The 13,339-nt window shown below is 49.1% G+C and overlaps 1 protein-coding gene across 7 annotated transcripts in view; it reads right to left on the bottom strand.

Moving 5' to 3' along the window:
- Myh10 (myosin heavy chain 10) overlaps positions 1–13,339 on the bottom strand; it is a 132,078-nt gene that overhangs the window by 22,889 nt on the left and 95,850 nt on the right. For all 7 annotated transcript variants that reach the window (XM_017597544.3, XM_063269927.1, XM_063269926.1 and 4 more), the window contains 10 exons: positions 9,600–9,793; positions 9,393–9,514; positions 7,847–7,916; positions 7,475–7,635; positions 7,062–7,170; positions 6,841–6,972; positions 4,428–4,634; positions 1,946–2,083; positions 1,421–1,544; positions 81–252 (listed from right to left, as the gene is read on the bottom strand). In XM_017597544.3, coding sequence (XP_017453033.1) covers positions 81–252; positions 1,421–1,544; positions 1,946–2,083; positions 4,428–4,634; positions 6,841–6,972; positions 7,062–7,170; positions 7,475–7,635; positions 7,847–7,916; positions 9,393–9,514; positions 9,600–9,793 — 1,429 coding nt within the window. The remainder of the gene's footprint in view (positions 1–80; positions 253–1,420; positions 1,545–1,945; positions 2,084–4,427; positions 4,635–6,840; positions 6,973–7,061; positions 7,171–7,474; positions 7,636–7,846; positions 7,917–9,392; positions 9,515–9,599; positions 9,794–13,339) is intronic.

Below are 13,339 nucleotides of genomic sequence, written 5' to 3'. Positions count from 1 at the left end.
GGAGTTTCCCTATGCTTCCAGACATGGGCCATGATGCAGACCACAGGCCTGCCCGTCCAGCTGCCTCCCCTACTGCAGACCTGGCCAGCGCCCCCTGAAGCTCCTCCTCCTTCTTGGTCAACTGGACTTTGAGCTCATCGACCTGTGCTTGCAACTCGGCGATCTGGTCCTGCAGATCAGTTGTTTCACCGTCCAGTTTCCGTTTGGCCTTTTCCAGTTCCTGCCGTGTTTTCTCCTCCTTCTTCAAGCGTTCTGAAAGGCAAGACAGAAGCAGAATACACACAGTAAGTGGATGCAGTCACAGCTTAGATAACCCTGAGTCGAGTGCTTGGTCATGAGACCCTCCAAGATTGAACAGAGATGAGAGGACTGAGCACATGGATAGGATCTGAAGGAGAAGTGGGGCACTGTCTAAAGCCGTCGCTTCTCTTGGAAAGTGAATTCACTCTGCTAAGAGCCAAGATAATATGGAGCTGTGTCACAACCTCCCTGTGCCCAGGACTGGGAAGGAAGCTAACCAGAGGATCATGGCCCCCATCCCTGAGAAGCACAGGGGAGAATGACAGGAGTAGGCAGAGCCACGTGTCTTCCCCAGCCTCTCTGGTATAACTTCCTAATAAGGGCTGGTGACTACTTCTGTTCCTGTGGTTTGCTCAAGCAGTGTGGCCTGTGAGCCCTGAATTCTTTAGCAGGAGCCCTCCGTTCTGCTAAGAGCATGTCCCAGGATGGGTACACCCACCTCATGGGCACTTCTTTAGCAGAGAGCCCAGAGGGTAGCAAGGAAGTTGACAAAAGTAAGTTTATGTCAACATTCCATCTTTTATCTACATCAACAAAAAACAAAACAAAACAAAAAAACCCACAACAAAAAAACCCCAAACAAACAAAAAAAAGCACCAAAATCCCCTTTCCAACCCCAAGTCTTTTTTCTTAAAAATACATAAGCCCATGTTTCCCACTGTAAAAGTATGCATAAGAAAGCTGGTGGGCACACTTTCTGCAGGGCATACAGACAGCATTCTCTAGCTGCAGGCTCAAGGACAGGTCATCCACCCCTCACAGCTTCTGTCCCGTCTTCAGCCGTCTAGACTGTGACATCATGTTAGCCAGAGTTGCTGACACTGCCTCTCTCCAGTGTCACCTCTGTCTTACCAGACTCTGCTGTTGATCAATCCCTTTGTGAGGTGTCACCTGGGCACTTCCCCCCAGTGTTTGGATCCAATGCCCAGAATGTCCATTAAAAGGCAAGTTAAAAAGAACAAAGGAACCCATCTGAGTTCTATTCCACCAAACACCAAGCCACATGACCTGTGAGGATGTTGGTTAGCAGAATTCCTCATCTAAGCAATCCCTGGGCTTGCTTGGCTGTTCTGACTCAGGTACAACCACAACATCCAAGAGTCTCTGGGCTGGCACCAACCTTCTAAATCCGAGATCATCACTTCTTGCTTATTCCTGATTTTGGCTAAGTTTTTTGCCTTTTCTTCCTCTTCAGCCAGCTGAGAGGAACACTCAGCAATTCGATCTTCCATGAGTTTCTTTTCCTAAGTAGAAAGAAAATTCTAATTCAGGGAAGACATGCAAGTTACATGCAGCTTGGGTTGGAATTCTCTCTGATGTGAGAAAAAGTGAGTGACTGGGGCCTCGGGGTGGTGTCCTCCCAGAGCAGCTAGGCGATCTGGTGGCTGCCTACTACCTGCCTTGCACTCAGAGCCCGAATACCAGATGCACTACAAGGGGCGTAGATGGAGCAGACTGGAAAAGGTTGTGAGGACATTTGGCTAAATGCAGCCTGTCTTCAGAGCTCTAGACAGAAGCTTTACAGAGAAAGTAAACGCAAGGGAAATTCTCTCCAGCACTTTATCTCCCTCACCAGGAGCCACAACCAGTGAGTGTGTCAGCTCTTCTGCGTCTCGACAGCGGCGCCCTATGGGAAGGGTCTTACTTTGATAAATTTGGAATTCTGGTCCTCGAGAAGCAGAACCTCCTCTTCCATCTTCTTGATTTTAGCCTCCGCGGTCACCTTCTCCAGCTGCAGCTTTTGCCGCGCCCCCTCCTCCTCATCCAGTTGCTCTTCTAGATCCTTGTGAAAGAAAGCCTACATCAGTTTCTCCATCCAGATTCAGCCGCACAGCGAGAGCACACAGGAAAAATGGCTTGTACTGTATTGGCAAGTTTGAGACAGATATGTGCACTTCACAGGGTAAAGTATAAACTGGGTTGATCCAGCACAGCAAGCTCTGCAAACGTGCTTTCCACACAACTGCAGGAAACTGCCAGGGGGATTTGGAGTGGCCATGGCCATGACTCCAGCACTCGGGAGGCCATGGGTTGCAGGCCGGCCTGGGCTACGTTAATACCGCCAGACCAAGCCAAACATATAATAATACCACGAAACTATGAGCATTCTGCAAAAAGTCTTGGCAATTAAGCTTCGGTATGTTTGTGAGGAGGTATAACATGTAATTAAAACTCACATTGTACAATAATGACTAACAACACAGGAAATACAACTGGGAGAGCAGAACTGCATCAGACACACAATCGTCTAGTACAAGAGTGCCTGTTACCTGAGGTGTGTGGCAGACCTGAGTGGAACTCTAAGCACTGACACATTTCTACTGTAGCCTGCTTATCTTTATTTACATCCTATATTATTTACATGATACTAAACATTTAACAGTGGACATGGTTGTGCACATTAACCCGATAATAACTCTGCTTGAAGGCTTTACTTAGGGTTAATTTCAGAATCTTGTGAGGTGTAAAGGTAACATCTATTAGAAAAGCTGCAAGCACATCTCCGAGGACACGGTGACCCTCACACCACTTGAAGTGTATGTAACGGGTCACCTCAGGGACCATCTCCTTCCCTGGGACCTCCACCATCTTCTCTTTTCCTTTGACTTATCCTAGAGCAAACCCCAAGTGCGCTATCCCATCTGAAAAGCCTCCTGCTACACCTCTCAGTAAAAATGAAAGGCGCTTTAACAAAACGTTTGCTCAAATCAGCATCTCTAAGTCTCGCAGGCTGTGCCTCCTCCGATCTCTGGGTCAGGCTGTCTTCTCTTACTGCTTCAGGCTCCTTGCTGCCTGGACTTCGCCAACTGTACTCCTGCTCTGCGTACTCACGAGGCGGTAAAGCACAGCAGTGTGTTCAGGTACAATCTCAGGGGACTAACGAAGCTGTTCGCTGTTGCAAACACTTCTCCAAAAGTGATGGGAGTAGGAAGGGGTGAGGGGCAGAGGGCCTCTAAGTACTTTTCTATGTTCTAGGTTTTCTACGATAATTCTATTAATGCTAAAATCAAGAAACTTATCTTCAAAACCAAATATAAAGAAAGTTCTAATTAAAAAGGTGATCAGAAATCACCCAAAGTCTCACAGGCAGAGGAAAACAACAAAATAAACCATGTAAGGGGTCAAATGCTCTTCTCAGGGTGGTGTCATCAATTTGGAACCTGACATTCCACAAGAGGAAAAAAAAGCCCACTACCTACCTAGTGATTTCATAACGCCACGAGCAATGTGGGGTTGCACTGGAATGAACTCCCAGTTGCAGGGAGTCGGTAAATCACAGCAGTGCCGCAGCCACAGCCTGTGCTGATTTAGGAGAGCATGAACCTCGCATCATGGGAAACAAAGCAGGAAGCTAACTGTGGGGCAGGACGTATTTGTGTTTAAGGAAATGCTAGTCTTTAAGTAAAGAACTGCAAGCATCTCATATAAAGTACTTAGAATTTAGTATAAAAGACAGGAGAGGGCCAAGAAGATGGCGTGGGACAAAGGTGCCCGCTGCCAAGCCTGCTGTCACCTGGATCCACACCTGGGGAAGACTTAGCTCCTACAGGTTGTCCTCTGACCTTTGTGGCATGGAACACACATACAAAAACATGCATTAAAACAGAAGCGGCAAGGCCAGCAGGATCGCTCTGCAGGCAGAGCATTTGCTGCACAAGACTAATGTTCCCGGCTCAGCCCCCAGGGCCTATGGAGGAAGAGAGGGAGAACTGGCTCCAGTCATCCTCTGAGCTCCGCCTGCACCCCAGCCCCCAGCTAAGATTTAAAAGAATGCTAAGGTAGCTTTGAATGGATACACTCCACATGGTAGTGCACTCTGTGACCAGGATGGGGTTAACTGTTGCCCATGTACTCCCTGGGAAGAGTGTAAGAATTATGACGACAACATAAAGGCCCTCCTAAGCCCATGGAGTGCTCCAGACCCTGGGTGTTTCTGACCGTGGGTCTTCGCACTGTAAGATGACTGGAACACAAAGGTTCCTACTTAAATAATAGACCTATGTTTGCAGAAAACTTGTTACATCTGTGGTTCAAATGAACGAGTGCTGCACAGGACCTGTGCTCAATGGGCACAGGAGTCCACGTGCTCAACAGACCCGAGGCCGAGGCCGAGGACTGCGGCAGACCTGAATGTGCGCTTGCATCTTCTTCTTCTCGTTCTGCAGGATCTGGTTTCGCTCTTCCTCCTCCTCCACCCTGGACTCCAGGTCATGGAGGATCTCCTCCAGTTCCTGCTTCTTGGCAGCGAGTCTTGCTCTCATCTCCTCTGCTTCAGCAAAGAGCTCAGTCTCGGCCTGCAGCTGTTCTGCCAGGATATTCTTCTCTTCCAGCAGCTGGAAGCACAATTCAGAGTGTGGTACAGTCACTCCCCCAGGGACACACCACAGGGACGTCACTATCCCAGGGTGCACACACCACGGGGACGTCACTCACTCAGGGTACACACACCACAGGGACGTCACTCACTCAGGGTGCACACACCACGGGGACGTCACTATCCCAGGGTACACACACCACAGGGACGTCACTATCCCAGGGTACACACACCACAGGGATGACACTCACTCAGGGTGCACACACCACAGGGATGACACTCACTCAGGGTACACACACCACAGGGATGACACTCACTCAGGGTACACACACCACAGGGATGACACTCACTCAGGGTACACACACCACAGGGATGACACTCACTCAGGGTGCACACACCACAGGGATGACACTCACTCAGGGTACACACACCACAGGGACGTCACTATCCCAGGGTACACACACCACAGGGACGTCACTCACTCAGGGTGCACACACCACGGGGACGTCACTATCCCAGGGTACACACACCACAGGGATGACACTCACTCAGGGTACACACACCACAGGGATGACACTCACTCAGGGTGCACACACCACAGGGATGACACTCACTCAGGGTACACACACCACAGGGATGACACTCACTCAGGGTGCACACACCACAGGGATGACACTCACTCAGGGTACACACACCACAGGGATGACACTCACTCAGGGTACACACACCACAGGGACGTCACTATCCCAGGGTACACACACCACAGGGACGTCACTCACTCAGGGCGCACACACCACGGGGACGACACTCACTCAGGGTACACACACCACAGGGACGTCACTATCCCAGGGTACACACACCACAGGGACGTCACTATCCCAGGGTACACACACCACAGGGACGTCACTATCCCAGGGTACACACACCACAGGGACGTCACTCGCTCAGGGCGCACACACCACGGGGACGACACTCACTCAGGGTACACACACCACAGGGACATCACTATCCCAGGGTACACACACCACAGGGACGTCACTATCCCAGGGAACACACACCACGGGGACGACACTATCCCAGGGTGCATACAGAACAGAGACTGACCACGGCAGCAGTCAGTGCCCACTGCCTCAGACACAGCAAGTTAAAAACATAGAGACATGATCTTGGTGAGCACCAGGCCAGCCTGGTCTACACAGCAAGATTCAGTCCAGCCAAGGGTACACAGAGAGATTCTACCTCAAAAACCAAACCAACCAACCAAACACAACATAACATATCTGGCAGAAATTTTAAGTACGCTTTGTGTGTGTGTGTGTGTGTGTGTGTGTGTGTGTGTGTGTGTGTGTGTGTGTGTGTATAAAATAAACTAAAGGAAATATTTTTGGTGGTGTCTATTACCTTGAGTTACGTTGAGTAATAACTACTAAGTTCTTACCACTTTAAGAATTATAGTTTGTCCATTATGTTGGGAAGGGATGGATAAATAGGAGAGGGGAATATTCAAGTGCTCTAAAGGTCCCAGGTGTGGTGGCCCACGCCTGTAATCCCAGCACATGGAAGGCTAAAGCAAGAGGACTGCCATGAGTTTGGGACCAGCCTGGGCTACAAAGTGAGGCTCTACTGAAAAAAAAAACAAAAAACCAAACAAAACAACAACAACAACAACAACAACAAAAAACAACCAAAAAACAAAACACAAAACAAATCAAACCGATACAACAACTAAAACCAACCAAACAACCCTGAGAAGTTCTTGGGAACTACCACTGCCTATCACACACCAAATGACATTCTCAGTCTTCAACACCGAGACTATGGCTATTGCCCAGAGAAGATTCGGAGCAAGTGACTGCAGTGGGGCAAGATCCCGTAGCTAGAGAAGCTGGAATGGGCGGGGCCCTGCTCGGCCAGGTGAGCAGACAGCACCAGGAGCCCCACCTTACAGGGGTAGACATAAGCTTCACAGCAAACATGATCTGCTGTGTGTCCAAAGATGGGGAAAAGAAAGGGGTAGGAGTTGAGGTTAATTTTATTTTATATAAATAAATCATAAGGCCCAATGTAGCTTTTAATTCTACAGTGAAAACAAACACTGTAAAAACGAGGAAAAAACCCTCCTCTGTAACACGATGAGGCAGTGGGTGTGGCTACTCATAATTAACACGTGACGTGACAATGTACACTAAGTCCAGTCACTGCACATGCAGAGGGGGTGCACACACCTGCTGGTGCTTCCGTTCCATCTCCTCAAGTTCCCCTTCCACTTTTGTCTGCTTCTCTTTCACCTTCAGCAGCTCCTCATCTTTAGCCTGGAGCTCCTCCTCCTGGCGGGTCACTTGGAGGAGAGGCTTCACCTGTGACAAGGTAAAAGTTCATCACTACTACAGCTGCATCTCCTGCTGATCCGGGCGCCATGCAGAAGGAGGCCCTTGGCTCAGCCCACCTTTGTGAAGACGCGCCACCACTGCCAGTGTCGCAGCTTCAGGTACGCCGCACAGTTCCGCTGCAAGACCTTTAAGGCACTTAGCTGCTGCTGTTTCTTGGCAAAGGCCCTGAGGAACAGTGAGGAAAGCACACCTTCAGGGGTGTTCCCAGGAAGACTGGCTTACAGCAAAACTCGCTTGGGCATGGCGTCCCCAGGACCGAGGCTGAAACACAACTCTAACCCTTTTGTTTCACCTCTTGGCCCTGTGTGTTTTCCTGGTGCCCGTGTGTTGTTTGTGCATCTGTTCATCCAGATGCTGCTCCCATGGGAATGCGCCATCCACAAGGTGAGAGCCTGTCAATCTCATGGCCTCTCGAATCACGGTCCAAACACAATGCCCCACCCTAGTAGAGATGTTGGAGTCAACTTACTTTCTGGCTAGGTAGCCTCTGCATACAGCTTGGAAAAAGATGATTATATCAGTGATTTTTAAATCTCTTTCTTCCTCTAAGTGCGCCAGAACTCCAGCTCGGAAAAATATCTTGCTCTGTCCAATTCTATACAGGTTTGGGTCCAGTTCTAAAGCTCGGATCTAAAAGAGAAGAGGCCTGTTTATTTTTGTTATAGGAAAATAAGAATTAAAAAAAAAAAAAAAAGAATCCAGATGTAGTGGTGCATGCCTTAAAATCCCAGCACTTGGACATCAGAGGCAGACAGGTCTCTGGGAGTTCTAGGACAGAAGGCTACACAATACAGACCCTCTCTCAAAAACCCAAAAATATCAACGAAAGAAGAAATCTTACCATTCGCTCACAGGCCTGTTTGCCATCCATGAAGCCTTTGGGAATAGCGTTGGGAGTTAGGATCTCATATCTGGAGAAAGAAAAGCGTAGACATAATAAACAGGAATGCACAAATTGAGAACTGAGAAGAGATCTGGATGGGGGATGGGCAGGGGACAGCCCCAGGCCTTTGCGGTCCGGTTCCTACTGAGAGTCTCTTAGATCAGAGCCTGGGCTAAGCAGTCTGACAGAAGAATCAGAACTGGTATTGGAAAGCTTGCATTTTCCTTCATTTCCCACAAATGTTCACATCTTTAAGATGAGATCATTTGGCTCTTGGTACCTCCAGCCAGTCAGCTGGTCAGCATTTACCAGATAACAGAAAAGGCTGTAAGAGCAATGCCCTCCAGCTTGTTTAGAAACCCAGAAGACAACAGGGTGACATTCAGCAGGGCTCAGGCCTGGGTGTACTCATTCTCGGAGTTGCGGCTGCTCAGTGTACGCAGTCACACCTCAGTTAGGAAATCTGCAGCAGAAAGTCAGCCATGACAACAAGGCATCCCAGGTGCCACTAACGCCTATTTCTCCCAGCAATAAAGTGACTATCAGACAGCTGGCTCTTGACAACACCTAGAACTGCAGCCATTGAGTTGACTCTTCTGCGACTAGGTGGGTGAGGGGTAGGGAAGAGGTGACTCAGGCAGGGAGGACCCTGCTTTGACCTGGAAGCCCCTAATTACTTTACGAAGGAACAATGCAAATTCTTTGAGATCTGATTTCCAGAAGAAAAAGGGAGAAACCGGTTAACAACTTTTAGAGAATCAACCCCCAAGCACTTCCCACCCCATCTGCATCAGCCTCCTCTGCAAACCGTGAAGCTCCATCTCGTTTGTACCTTAGTCATTTTCTAGTCTCTTCCTTTCTCTACTCTTGTTAAAGTCTGTCATTGTGTACACACACGCACATACACACACACACACATATACACACATGCACATACACATTTAGATGCATACAGATTCATTTACTGAAGAAAGATGGAAACATTCTAAAATATTTTCAGGAATTCTTACTGGAGGATTTTAAATTTCTTTTTATTTGTATTTTAACATACATTATTCCTCTATTTTTAGATTGTTATTTTTTAAAAAATATTATTTGAAATGTGTTTTAAGAATATATCAAGCCTGGTGATTGTGTATCTACCTTTAACCCCAGCACTCAAGAGGCAGAGGCAGGAGGATCTCTGTGTGTTTAAGGCCACCTTGGTCTACACAGTGAGATCTAGGACAGCGAGGGTTACACAGTGGGATCCTGTCTTGAACAACAATTTAAAACGTGAAGTTTCCTGCTGTCTGGCTCATTTTACAGCTAACTTCAGGCTGTAAGACGGAGTGCATTCTTCAGCGTGCGGAAGCTGCTTCTTTGGACAGCAAGAAAATCAGGATTCTCCTTTGCAGGGAACAAAGGAGAGCGTCCTTGTCACATGGGCATTTCTACTCCTGCTAAGGTATGTTCATATCTGGATGTTCAGGACACAGACAAAAAAGGTAAAAGTTCGAGATACCTCTGTCTGAACTCCTGGAAAACTATCCGGTTGGGGAATCCCTGGCGACAGATCCTGATTCCTTCCAGGACACCGTTACAGCGGAGCTGATCCAGCACGAGATGTGGATCCAGTTTTCCAGCCTAGTCAAGCAGACAAGTTTTCTAGTTTAATCACGGAACCCAGGCTCCATCAACCCAGAACAGGCATGCGCTCTGCCTCACGTACCCGCTTCTCGTGATTTGGAATGATGCAGCGTACGAAGTTGGGGTTGGTGTTTCGGAGGGTTGCCATGAGCTTGGTGAGAGACTCTTTGTAGAGCTGCCCGACGGTGCGGAACATGCCCTTCTTGGTTTTATATGCAGAGCCAAAAGCTGTCTCAGTCATGCCAGTGACTTGATCCAGACCTACAATTCGGTCCACTGGGGAGAGGGGAGGAGAGGAGAGAACGGCTGTGACCCAAATGTGACTGTGGAGGAAGGGCAGACAGTGATATTCAGCAGCATAAGCTTTGTGAACAGATGGTGAGAGGTGCCGTCTAGGAAAGGCAATCAGCACATTCAGACACTGCACAAGCCGAGGAGCTACAGCCACACACTTAGATGGCAGGATTTTGCAGTGCCTACAAGTCCCACCTACCACACTGGGGTAGGTGCCTTCCACTGCACTAGGCTCAGGGACCCACTGTCTGCTACGTTCTGCCTGTGTGAGATCGGCCATTACTCGGCAAATGGAAGGATCTCTGGCTGGCATTATTGATACACAAACTGATGCTGGGAAGAGTCTCACAAGAAGAAATGGCTCAGAAACGCTCATGAAGGTAAGTGACTGTACAGGCCCACTCAGGGTGGCTCACGGTACACAGACGTTACCCTGCACCAGCACTCTCGCCGAGAAAGCCTCCGAACCTGAGGACAGTGCAGGAAGATTACATCACGCCGATTCTGAGGAATGTGTGAACCTCAGCCGTCTCCTCAATGTGCAAGTGATGCAAAACCACAAAATGGGAAAGGCTTTAGGAAACCACTGACTGTGTCTCCTCAGACATTCCTAGATGGTTAAAGCAAATGGCGTTTTTACACATCTACACAACAGGGCCTCCTGAGGATCAGACTGTAAAAGGGCACAGCCACTAACTAATCTGCTGCATAAGATGTCATGTGCTTTCCTGAAATATCTTAAAGAAATTAGAATATCAGTTGACCTGTTATTACTGATACTCTCCTCACCCCTGACAACCTCCTCATTTTTCTGTGGGGATCTGGCTCTGAGTAGGGACTCTATGTACAAGATCTCAGGTGACTCTTGACTTCCAGAGGTTTCTGCAGAAGAGAGCGCCTGGCCCAGGAGTGAGTGCCCGGGGGCAGGTCTGGAATGGCAACTGGAGGATGGAGAGCTGTGTGGCTCCCAGGCCCAGGCATGTAAGCTGCTCCCCGAAAGCTACAGTCAGTGCCCTGGAGCTCAGTCCTCAGGTACCACAGAGGACTCACTCGTTTCTTTCACTTGCAGTGGAACCAGCACCAGCCACCCGCCCTGTCCTGTAAAGGATGAGCCTGCATCACCCCTGTATTAATCTACTTCCTGCCTGCATCGGCAGAGCCCTGCTTCTTTCTACAGTTGACGTGTTTGCGCCTTGCTGCCTTCCTTCATGTCCCCCCAGTGTTCAGACACCTGGTTCCTAGCCCACCTCTTCCCACCCCACCCAGCACTGCCCAGGAAGCGACCCACCCGTTGCTAAGGTAATGGCTGCTGCCTTTGGTTGTTTTACTTGACCCGAATGTTTACCTGTTGCCATCACAGCAGCCTCCTAGACTCTCTTCACTTTTGGCCTTAACGGCCCTGCCCACTCCCAGCTTTTCAATGTCCCCCCAGCTCTTTCAGTCTTGTGATCCAAGATGACCTCTCTTCCACGTATCCTGTCCACCTTGGCACTCTCGGGACCCACACTTATGTGAAACCTTCTAGGGTGTGGCAAGAAATGCGCACAGACGTTAGCTCTCTTCTTTTCTCAACAAGCTCTCGGCCAAGTGATTTCATTTACGAGTTTAAATTACGTATGCCTGGCTACCTAGCCCTACTTAGCACAGGTCCATGTACTCTCTCCCAGCTGGATGTCACAAAAGTACTCTGCCTTCCACAGACTCTTCCCAAGTCCCTATGATGTCTGCTTTTACAATAACTGCATCTGCTCTCACGATGCCTGTTACTAACATTCTCGGTTCATGTGTTAGGGAGAGAACAAAGTATATTTTTAAATATATTTACATCATAAAGTGGGAAATGCAGGTAAGAGATCTCTCTCTGGGCATTGCCATTTAAAACATGAAGACACGGAGAGGCCGTAGGTGAGCAAGTGCAGGGCAGGAGGTTTGTACCAAGGAGGCGCTGCGAGCTGGGCCAGCATGAAGGCTCGCCTGGGACGATGGCAGCCTGAAAGAGTGACATCACAAACGAGATGACTAAGAAGAGCATATTCTGACGCAAGGACCTACTTTGTAGGATTAGTATGAAAAGGGGACAAGTGGAGGGCAGCTCCTAGGGTTCTAGCTTGAGAACTGGGAGGCTGGTGGATGAGGTCATGGGTAAGATGGAGAGAAGTGGAGTGAGCTGCCCAGGGCGGGCTGGCTGCTGCAGCCTGCTGCTAAGGGAGGTTGGAGCAAAGTAAGTAAACTGGGGCTTGTCAACAGGTTGTTCAAGTTATGGGACTGGCCATCTGCCCCAGGGGACCACTCTGGAAAAGGGAAGAGGAGGACAATGGACAGAAGGGAAAACACTGGTCCATCCATGCTTACCCCATCTGTCCCAGTGTGAGCACCGCTCACTCCAGTGGGAGCTGGTAGTCATGGAGTCCTCCTGTATCCAGCTGCTCACCCAACTTTCCATTCCTGCCCTGACACTGCCCTTCCTGCTGACTGGGATTCTGAAACCCTCCTATAGGTCTTTCCTCTGGCCCATCCCACTTAGCCTCTCCCGTCACACATGCCCAAGTATTAGCATAACTTTAGCCAAAGTCAGAGACACCTGCCACCAGTGAGTGTGTGATCTGGTGGTAGGTTCTGACTGCAACAAACCCAGCTGCTACCCTGAAAGGGAGGTGAGGAGGTGCGCTTTGTGGTGAGGCACGGTGAACCTGAATGAATGCTCACCACTGGCGTTCTGTGCTCACTTTCCCACACAACCTTGCATTCTTGCCAGCCAGACTGTGGCAACCTCCAAGGTACAAGGACTTATCCATCCTTTCTGTTCACTCTTGCTGGTTACAAGGCTAACTAACTCATTGTGTGTAAGTCTCCATTCCTTAGCCTCCTAAGAACACTTAGGCCCTTGTCTCCACCATGCTCACAGTGCACAACAAACCTGAGAAACACCCCACATGTTCTAGGTATCTTCTCTCCCTGACTTAGCATTCCCCGGAGGACATTTCCCCAGCCATTCCCAGGGCCGTGGGAGCTGTCCCTGTGGCCTCCGTGATCTCTGACCACCAGCCAGGGTGACTGCTGCTGCCTTCATGACCATCCAGTCAGTGCAGGCCAGCGCCTGCTGCTGGCACCTAGAAGCTACTTAATAAATACATGCTGGTGGAAAACAAAGTTTACCAAAAGAACAAATCATCACTACCACAAGAGAGGGATGATGCCATGATTACTGTCCAAGGATCCAATTTTGTTAGCTCTGTGGGAGGCTGGGGTGGGGTGGTTCTTTAACTCTTCATGCTGGACGCTCCAGCATGCAAAGCCAACAATCACAGACACCAGTCCATCTGCCTCATTTCCAATTCAATAGTTCTGCATTACTTTTAAAAATGACCAAAAACCAATGCTTTAGACTTTCAGGTTGCTTTGTCCTTTTAAAACTACCATTTAAAACTCAGAGTTGGGGGTTGGGGATTTGGCTCAGTGGTAGAGCACTTGCCTAGCAAGCGCAAGGCCCTGGGTTCGGTCCCCAGCTCCGAGAAAAAAAACAAACAA

The sequence above is a fragment of the Rattus norvegicus genome, chromosome 10, assembly GCF_036323735.1.
Source record: "Rattus norvegicus strain BN/NHsdMcwi chromosome 10, GRCr8, whole genome shotgun sequence".
NCBI lineage: Eukaryota > Metazoa > Chordata > Mammalia > Rodentia > Muridae > Rattus > Rattus norvegicus.
The sequence above is the reverse complement of the archived record's forward strand: the minus strand, read 5'-3'. Positions and strand labels throughout refer to the sequence as shown.